Source organism: Agrilus planipennis, unplaced genomic scaffold (genome assembly GCF_000699045.2).
Source record: "Agrilus planipennis isolate EAB-ADULT unplaced genomic scaffold, Apla_2.0 scaffold307, whole genome shotgun sequence".
Classification (NCBI taxonomy): domain Eukaryota; kingdom Metazoa; phylum Arthropoda; class Insecta; order Coleoptera; family Buprestidae; genus Agrilus; species Agrilus planipennis.
In genome coordinates this window covers 112,924-123,841 of record NW_020439004.1, presented here as the reverse complement: position 1 = coordinate 123,841, position 10,918 = coordinate 112,924, and the positions used below count along the sequence as shown (strand labels likewise).

At 35.0% G+C, this 10,918-nt stretch overlaps 1 protein-coding gene across 1 annotated transcript in view; it reads left to right on the top strand.

The window, feature by feature from the left end:
- The first annotated feature begins 683 nt into the window (after window positions 1-683).
- Window positions 684-10,918, top strand: part of LOC108742443 — a 14,175-nt gene continuing 3,940 nt past the window's right edge. Inside the window, exon 1 of the mRNA XM_018477658.2 lies at window positions 684-906. Coding sequence (XP_018333160.1) covers window positions 864-906 — 43 coding nt within the window. The 5' untranslated portion in view covers window positions 684-863. The remainder of the gene's footprint in view (window positions 907-10,918) is intronic.

Here is a 10,918-nt window from a genome sequence, read left to right as displayed (position 1 = left end):
TAATGATGATACTTGAAAAATGCAAAAAGTGATTCATAGATAAGTTTACAGTTTTAAAATTGTTTATCGAAAATTAAAAATAAAATTGATAAAGACAAAGATAACAAATTTGCGACTTCTTTTAAGACTATTAAGAAATTCAAATAAACATTAGTAGTACCTATGTACTATTACTACCTAATATTTTCTAATTAGATTGTTGCGCGAGTGCGCGAGGCCCCTGCAAGAGCGAGGCCCGGGGCGGTTGCCCTGTTCGCCACCCCCAAAGGCCGCCACTGGTTATCATCTTATTTGTAGGGAGTGTACGCAGTATCTGTTTTTGTTCAAATTGCATTTTCTTCATGGGGAATTTATTTTTTTTTATTATTCTTCGAAAAGGATGTTTTAATGGAACAGGATTATTACCTCGAACATTATTACATTCTGCCCAAGTACCTATTCCTTTGGAAACCAGATTATGCCTACTTACCCTTAGTGGTATGTCAACTAACCCCGCATCCATGATTTTGTAGTTAAAATATAAAGGTACCCGGCGCATCCACCAGAATTTTCCCATGTATTGCACAAAAAATGAAAAATCTAAAACCATAATTTGTACCAACTCATCCTGGTGTCCATAATATTAAAAACAAAAGTAAATTCTAGCTAGTTATTCTGATTAATTATTCTAATATTATTATAGGTAAATTTTTTAAACTATTTACTATTTTTATTATACTTTCCTGTCTATTTTTTTTACGTTAAATCTGTTCCAATAGTCTATCAGTTTTATTAAAGAAAGACAATTTGGAGAAAAGCCTGTCCCCCTAATATTTTTTATCGTATATTTATAGGGTTATACTCCTCTTCACATTGCTGCCCAAATGGGTCATAAAGATGTGTATAACCTTCTAATAGACGTTTATGGTAAGTACATAAAAGATAAGCATTATAAAACCCTCACACATAAAAAAATCTGAAGTGCGGTCATCAGAAATAGAAGGGAGCAGAAGATTTGCGAGTGCAAGATCCGTGTATCCGATTACGTTNCTTTTTGGTGGCAGTGAACGTGAAATTTTCCGAATCGAAATTCATTTTAGTTTTATGTAATGATTGAATTTAGACAATTTTCACTTCAATAAAAAAAACAATAATAAGTGATTGTAAAATATACTTGGAAATTCCAAAATAAACAAACGTCTTCCTGTTAAGATTTTCTTTTCTTTTGTTATCAACAAATTGATCTTGGGTCATCATTCAAAATATGTTGATGCTTTAGTCGTTTCGTAATTACAAATCGCATAAAAATTGAAGGAACTTCTAATATTTTTTTTAAAATATTTCGTTACTTGAAAACTGTACGAATAGGTTAATCTGTGACCAATTTTGGCTTCGTGTTATACTAATAAAGAACATGGAGTGCCAAATGTACCTAAATATGGTTAAATTGTGTAGCATTAAACGTTCACTGATATTTTCAGTTTGTAAAAAAGTGAAAGAGGTAAAAATTGAATTGTTCTTTAGTTTAAATGAAATGTTTTAATTTCATTCTTCGACGTTCTTAAGACGTTATTGTATGCCACACTATACCTCATTAATCATGTAGTATATTTTAATTATGGTAAATTTTGTTGTGCAGTTTTAAGGAAGTCTTTAGTTTCTGTCAACCAAACTGATGTAATACTTATATTTTGATCAACATTGTGTTATCTTGTGACATACAAAGTTGCTAATCGGTTGCCATTAACCGCTGTCCGATCGCGTGTGTTAGTCAGTTAAAACATAAATATTGTAATATTAATACTTACTATCAAAAGTGTTTCGGGCATGAGACATGAGGCAGGTGTTACCTGACTGGATTTCCTCCATAGGGCATTTAACTCATCACACAGGTGAACTTATTTAGCGGGCTGATACGACAGTGGACTTTTGCTGTTCACCGCTTGGCACACCGGTGCATTGGTTGACCAACTTTCTATCCCTTAATAAATAATTTCAACCAAGAAAGGAAACATTTTAACAAAATAAATCTCAAAAACTGCAGATTGCAAACCAATTTTCATTTTTGAGGTATAGAACTAAATTTTCATTTCTTAAAAAGCGGCGACCTGAAGTAAAATAGGAAATCCCCTAAATATGGAATGTTATGTTAATAAGTTAATGCGTGTTCAACAATGTTTTTATAGGTAAACTGCCCTAGACAAATATTTTGAGTCGCTCTCCAGTCTCTCAGTCATTCAGAGTCTTTCAGCGTGTCTGAGATCGTCTCTCATAGTCTTTCACAGTCTCCCAGTTATTGCCTAGGTGTTTTTATGGATCTCTCACAGTCTCTGTATGAGAGACTCGAACGATGAAATTGTTAATTCAGAGATTCGAATCTCTCACAGAGAGACTGAATGAATAAAACTGAAAACTTGAGAGACTCGAGTCTCTCGTAGAAAGACTGGGATCTCTGAAATATGTTGAACTTAGAAAATTTTAACTATGTCTATCGAGACACCACTTATTGTGAGATTCGAGTCTCTCGTCAGAGACTGGATACGAAATGAGGATCTCTCTATGAGCGACTCGAGTATCTAAACAGTTTTTTTGACAATCTCTCGACAGTCTCTCTCAGCGCCACCAGAGAGACTCGAGTCTCGCTTTCAGAGACTCTGAGAGACGGAACAGTTTTATCTCGGGTGTAACCAAACTGCAATGTGTCCTCTTTGCTTTGTTCATTTGTGGAATGAAATGTTGGAAAATATTGGATTTACCTGCTAGAATATACTAACTTTAACTTTTGGGTGTTTCATTCCCACCAGCCACTAAAGCTGGTGGGCGAGCAGTCCCTCCGGACTATGCCGGAAGGTAGGGCGGAAGGCCCTCTTCAGACTCCTTTCAGGAATTATGGGAATGGGTGGGTGGTGGTGGACGAAATGAAGACAGAAGATAATGAAAGATTACCCGTGGAATATTACTGCCCCAACATTTAACTAAGTGATTCAAGAAAACCACAGAAAAACTTGGACCAAGAACCAGAATCGAACCAGCGTCCTTCCGAATGCTAAGAAATGGTCTAAACCTCTATCTAGGTCATGCCGCTCTAATATATGTCACTGTCTCATTGAAATTGTATCACTCTGACAAAAAATTGTTTTTGAAATTCTCCGGTTTCCTTATTCTTCTTGCTAAAGTTGTTTTCGTTGTTAGTTATTCGTTATTGTACCTACATGCTTTGTGATTGTGATAGTGACACTTACGCTTTTCGTCCGGTCGCAATTCATAATATGACTGGCCTAATTGGAACTCGCTCCGGGCAATCGCTATCGCTATTAATTGCCAGTGGGGCCGCGAGCAGCTGAAGCTTCGATAGTCATTATGCAGATACGGGTTCGGCCGGGCTGGGCTGCAACTTGCCAGGCCGTTGATGATAGTGGTGATCCTGCTACTTACTACCTGCACAGCTCTTATTGTTTCTTATTAACTCAAAATGATAGGTAATAAGTAATCAACCCACTTCATTTTAATTCAAGAACTGGTGAAAACTTAAGCGGTCACGCGATGTATTATTATTTGTTATTGTTGATTTAAAGTGTAATAGATGTTGCACTGTTGTTGTAATTTACTGTTTCAACAAGTATTGATAAAAACACGCTTCCACAGCGATGTTATTTCAATAATGTTGAGCTTATACCTGATGGCCGTGGTCTAGGATTGTTTCTCCATCGGTGAGAACACAGAAGGTGTTGTTTATCGTATCAATACAACCACTTTACGCCTTCGTTACGTTCCCTGAACATGTCAAGGTGGCAAAACGTCGGATAAATGACTCCATCGGTGTTTTCACCGAAGAAGTAACAATCCTAGACCACTGCCAACGAGTCCGAACATCAAACATCGGTGAGGTAACAATTATTTCCACGAAACAATATTCTGACAATTTTTTGGAAACTTTTGAGATACAATAAATTTAGTTAATAACAAGTTGAAATAATCGTATGCATCCCAGGTTTTAGTGGCACCGAGCGGCATGGCCTAGAGGTTTAGACCATCAGCATTCGGGAGGACGCCTGTTCGATTCCGGGTCCGTCTGCCTTGATCCAAGTTTTTCTGTGGTTTCCTGGGATCACATAGGCAAATGCTGGGGCTGTAATATTCCAGAGATAATCTTTCATTTTCTTCTGTCTTCTTTTCGTCTGTCTCATCTTTCTCACCCGACCCACCACACACTCATTCACACGATTCCTGAAAGGGGCCTGAAGAAGGCCTTCCGCCCTACCTTCCAGCGTTTTCCGTGGGGACTGCCCGCCTACCAGAATTAGTAGCTGGCGGCAATGAAAGAGCCAAAAAATTTTTTTTGACGTAGTCATGACACTGTTGCATGGTTCTAAATTTACTCAGATTGCTGCTCCTAAAGGTTTTATTTGTCAGTTATTATTAAATATTAATTTTAAAATTGTTTTTTAACTTTTTAGTGAATACATTTTAAACGAAAACTTTAAAATGAAAACAGACTTTATTGTACCTAAGTATCTATTGTACTACCAAACCATGGTCAAATGTTTTTGTGGCAAAAGCTAAAGTAAAATGTAAAAAATAACAATCAACAAATTTTCCTATTCAGTGAAAGGAATGATGATGTCTTCGTACATGGATACTTACAGATTTCCTCATTACTGTGTACAAAGATCAGTATTAAAGTTTCATTAATGTAAATGAAAAAGAAATTTGAATTTTCAAGTCGTTAAATTGATCTGATTTTAAATACACGTATTATATCGTACGTCAAACTACGTAAAATTTTGCATAATATGTACGGTTGATAGTATAGTAGTGGAAGATCGTTGATCATAATGACGTATTATACCAAATTAAAATGGATCAATTATGTTGCACTTTTCTTTCCCGCATTTTAATTGGCACATAATGACGTTGTCGGTATTCTAACTGGGCGATTTTTGTTGCATGTTGCTGCCGCACCATCACCACAACCCACCGACCTGCCCATGGCACCTTAACGCAGTACGTAAGTACCAATTTGAATATTTCCATTTTGTAATTAACACGGCGTCTCTCCGATCGACGGCACCGTCCGTCGAATCCTTTCTACCGCGTATCGTTTCGTATCGCATCGTATCGGACGTGCCGGCTGACAGCCAGTTTTGTCAGTTATTAATTTGCGAGTGCAAGATCCGTGTATCCGATTACGTTGGCTGGTGGTCAGTTTCGGATTTGCCTGTAAAACGTCCGTTATTACCGGCACGTTCAGGTGTAAATTGCGATATCGATACCTCAATTTGTCTTATCGCATCATCTTTCTTAATCCGACTCTAGGTACCGGAAATGACCATGCGTTTCGTGTTAAAAATGCGTTTCAAAGGAATACAATTTACAAAAATTGCAGAGTCTTAAATGTGTTTTAAAATATTATACATTCGTTGTTTAGCATCACAATTAACGCATTGTATGTTATCCCATTGAAACAGTCAACCAATAAATGTGTCCCTTCAATAAATCAACTCCTTTTTAATGTCTTAATGTTACCGTTAATAAGACGGTTCGTAAGAAATAATCAGCATCTCTCTCGCGATTTTTAAAATCCTGTGAAACAAGACATTTCCGTTTCGTTCTCTCTCGCTGACGAAAAGTCGAGTTGGCTTTGTGTCGGTGGTCGTTTGTTGTTTGTTGCTTACCTGTAGGCCGAATTAATGTCGTGTAAAATTCAAAAGCACTTGATTTCTCGTCATAATTACGTTAATTTCTCCTGGCATTGTTTCGCCATTCATACGGACCTTTGTAGATCGGATCTTTGCGAAGCGGAAGCTATATTTTCTTCCCGTTTTATGGCTTTACTGAATTATGAACGCTGCGACTTTAAACCTGATACTTTGTTGCTTCTTTTCTTATCAGATGGGATCGTTTTCGGCCACGTAATGGCATATCTTGAATTCCGATTTATATTTAGTCACCGCGTCGTATACATGTGTTCTTATCGGTTAAACAGAAAAAAAAAGGCAACCTGATTTTGACTTTGAAGAATGGCTCAGTTGCCTTCTCATTATTTTCTTTCTATTTAGAATGGTACATAAAAATATTGGCTATTTTTAATCGTAACAAAAATTCTTACTGATTAATGGTACCTAGTTATTTTGTTTTTCTTTGGCAATAAACATTTTTCATTTATGATGTAATACATGAGCCATCAATGTTTCTTTAGCACAGTTTTGTCCTACTATATTACAAGAAGAACATCGATAAAAAACAAATCAGCTGTAAAAGTTGTGAAGTTATTGGCCAAAGTGATCGAAGTATCACAAAAAATAAGTTTTAGGGGTAATAAAAGATGCGTAGGAATGTCAACACAGTGTATAAACAAGGATCATTTCACTGATAAAGAGAGTGCCCAGTTATCACATTAATTAAAAATGGAAAACATCTACATCTAAAATAATTACAAATAAAGGCACCCTCACCCATCTATTACCTAATACTACTTGTGTTAAATTTAGTACTACTGTATTTATAATTAGGTATTTATTAAAAATATCTTATATTTGCGCCAATTTAAAAAAAAAAAACTAATAAGAAGGTCATCGGTGATCCTGTGAAATTCATTACAGGTAAAAGACGTTTGGTTTTTCAAATATTGTCATATTTTTATTTCTCCAAAAGGGAAGTCTTCATAGAAACTTAAGTTGTGTATTAGAAGGGACAGATTAGACTTATGTTTATCCAAATAAGTGTAATAATAAAATGAATATTATAAGGCCATAGAAATTCAAGTAAATGAAAATTTATTCTTTGTTTTAGAGATTTGCAGTGTAATTTTTTCAAAAAATTAGTGTGGATTATATAAATCGTAAAAGATAAATCCAATGGACTTTTCGTTGTTAATTAATGAATTTATTTAAAGATCAAAAAAGAGATTACATATATTATGCTTCTCTAACATTTTCTACGAATTTATTTGTTCACTTTGGTGTAAAGTTCCAAAAGCACTTGGTTAAAATAAAAACTTAAACTCTAGAACGTATCGCAGAACGTCGTTTTCCTTGAATTTGTGTTACTCAGTTGGAAAACTTTCAGAAACGATGAAACGTATTGTTATGAACACCACAGTCCTCAAACTTCTAAATTGTCATATTGGCCATCATTTATTAAAATATTAGGAACCTCTTTACAGGGGCGAATTTAGAGGAAAATGTAGGGGGTGGAATTAACTTTTTTTAAAATCCGGACAGTACCTAAATCATTTATTTTCAGGCTTTCCTCCTGGTATTCAGGATTTTCCTTATTCTACTTCTCTCAAACAACATTTTCGTAGTACTTACTGAAGTATGTAATCCAAATGTCATACAGCTTTTAGGGGAGGGAGTTTTCGTTCAGTTTCCTCCCCTTGGATTCGCCACTGATGCTATTTGATATTATAGTAACATCCTAATATTCTAATAGTGTCGAATTGTTATTTTGTTGGTTATATTATTCTAATTAGCAAGAAATTGTGGATGTTTAAAATAAACATCAATTAATACTAATCAAATGTTTAGAACTTTAAGATGATAATAATGACCGACTTAATTGTGCGATAGCGTACCCTCGGAAAAGAGCATATTTGATATAAATTGCATTGCAATGAAAATGGTAACCTGTATATAGTGTTATTTATTTTTTATTGTTTATTTAGACCGTTCTACATTGGGGTGCAAAGCATGGAAATCAAGATATCATCAAACTTTTTGCCGGCAAACATAAAGTTGATGTAAACTCGAAAACGGTATAGTAAAAAAATGAATAATTTAATTTACAGGAAAATGCTAATTTAGTATATTTTCCTTTTTCATTGGCCGCTCTTTCCTATAATAACATCGGGATTGCAGAATGGGGTAAGTGTCTTTTCAATTTATTTGTAGGAAGGAAATTTAGTAGAGTATAAAACCGAAAAATGTAATGTCAAGCGTCACAGCGTCACGCGCCACGTGCGACCTCTGGTGGATATGTTCAAAATGAGTCATTATAAGAGGCGTTAGAAGCAAAAAAATTGCATATCGCTCCTACGCTGTACTGTAGTAGCTAATGCTATAGTTTAAGCCAATTTTTTTTAAAAATACTACTATAAAATACAATCTAAAGAAGTTTCACTTTTTGCGCGTGTTCATTAATACACGCTCGCCACTTTTTTCTGATGTCTTGTTGTATATCGTCTAGTTATGCACATCAGAAAAAAATTTTGAAATAATAAGATACTTTAGCTTGTTATTGGTCGTCTTACACGTTATTATTACCATATTTTGTCAACTTTCTTATTTTAAATTCATAATACGTCACAATCGTAGGATTAGAAAGTATATAGTGGTTGCGCCGAACGTCTTATTTAAAAAACCATCACGTTCGAGTAGGGGTGTTCTTCGCATTTGTTAAAAAGGGGTTTCCTCTTTGGCTGATGTATAAGTGTGATGTGTGGTCGACGCGTCCGACGGACCCGGTCATACCGTCCGCCGCGTCGTCGTTCGCCCGTCGCTGGGCGGAAACGTATTTCAAAAGGGGTTTTTACAGTTTCCGACATGTAGCGGCGACTAGGCGACTTTTCAGCGGCATCGTGTCATAATTTTTCACCTGAAAACAAAGAAGCCACTTATAATAATCTCAACATGATCGTCACATGCTTGATGGCCCGGGAATATTAGGCATTACTTTTTCATAGCTCTGACTGTTTATAACTTTATAATAAGGTGCTGAAACATTTGTATTTTCTAAATTATAAGTAACCTAAGTAGGTATTATATCATTCGTTTTTATTTTAACTTTTTGTTTTTCATTTTGTTTACTTTATCTTTCTGATTGCATCGGTTCAAATGCTTTGAGAATAGGAAAAAGTCAGTCAATAGGCGCTCAACTGCAGTTTGCGAATGATAATTAATATGAGTAAAACAGAAAAATGGTCAAGTTTTAAAAAATTTACAAATTGTTCTCTGCACAGTAGGCTTTATAAGAAGACGGAATAGATTAGCAGCTATTAAAATATTAAAGCACCAGAATTGCGTAATTAATTAAATCATTTAAGTTGTATGAATTAGTGTTACCTGATTGATGCCATTTAAATTAGTTGTTAGTCCATGTTTTCGGATTACGAGCGAGAAATTAGTTTGTCTCTATATTTCAACCACGTGTTATCCAGATCGTATTAGGAGCAAAAACACTTACTCTCATGTCATTCTTGTAGATCCCTTTTTTCAAACAGTGGTAAAGTTTTTTTTTTATTTAACGGATAATTTCAAATAGAAAAATGTTTTGTTCCAAGAAAATAATGTATAAAAGTTGCTTCAAAAATTTTAACTCATAAATCAATTGGAAGTAATAATTTTTCGTTTATCTTGCGTGTTTGGTCTTGACTTTAGTCTCGATCGTTCGCTTTTAGACTTGCTCTTGGTCTCTTAGTCTTGAATTTTCGCAAGATCAATATGAATTTTGTTCATCATTAATATAAATTGAATAGAAAGTACAGAATTAGCCTTCAAGTTAAAAATTTTACTTGATATCTATATACATATGTATATTATTAATCTAAGTGTTGGAAAATAGCCGCAGGTTTTTATGTCAAAGTAGATAATAAAATTTGCACCAACAAAAAGAACGTCAAAACGTCAAATATGATGCCAGTTTAATATTTTACATAGAGAAAAGTAGTGACAACTGTTTCACTTTCAAAATTGTAATTATTACAAAGGGGTCGTAAACAATCGTTGTTAAATACGATAGATAAATGAGTCACAAGCTGGTGTAATTCGTTGGTGCTTTAAATCTTTGGTCGTTAACTGCTTTTCTTAACGTTAAAAAACAGCTGCTTCATTTTTACGATCCACGCTCCCATAATCCCATAGTGGTCATCAATGTTGTCTGCGGCGGCTGTAAAAAGCGGCGAACATTAATAAGTTTGCTGGCATACAGATGTAAACGTCATAAACAAGCCGTTATCTGTTGCATTAAAGTTAATCTGAAACGTTGAATCGGGGGGTGAAAGGAATGCACCGGACGCTTTGTCTTTTGTGGTGAATCCGTCCGACTACCGGACTTACACGCATTTGTGACGAGAATTTAAAATTTCCTTAGATACGTCGCCTTCAATATATTTCACCATTTCCCGTATTTGTTCATTTCCATATTTATTCACTGGTGAATAGCCGCATTTTGCTGGATATGGCCGTTTGTCCTTTATCTAATTCGCAATCCGCTCTGTTTTTCAGATAAAAACCACTTTACACTAAAATGGCTACCTATGTAGTCGATTTTTTCTAATAATTTACACAGATTTTGTGATTTTTATAATCCCATAGAAGCATAACATGGAAGTTTATTTTCATAAATCTTAATTCAAACAGTTAATTGTTTTGTATAAACATCACATATATTTCAAAAGAGTATTTCAATAGTTTGCATAAAATGAGTTGTATTTTTTCTTTCTCTGTAACTGAAACTTTCGATTAATAGAACGGTTGAAGACAGCAGCAGCAATTCACATTTTTCGTTAAAATGATAATGGTACCTGTCGTAAGTCGCTGCTTAATATTCAGAGAGATCGGGGTTAGTTGGCGTACGGGACTAGTTGGAACATTTTCTAACAGTTTCTATTTCCTATTGTTATCATCAGGGGCGGCCTTAGTCATTGGAAGGTTCTGGGCGGGTAAATTTTTGCGAGGCCCTCGTCTTTGTGGAATTAATTTTAATGATGATACTTGAAAAATGCAAAAAGTGATTCATAGATAAGTTTACAGTTTTAAAATTGTTTATCGAAAATTAAAAAAAATTGATAAAGACAAAGATAGCAAATTTGCGGCTTCTTTTAAGACTATTAAGAAATTCAAATAAACATTAGTAGTATGTACTATTACTACCTAATATTTTTCTAATTAGATTGTTGCGCGAGTGTGCGAGGCCCCTGCAAGAGCGAGGCCCCGGGCGG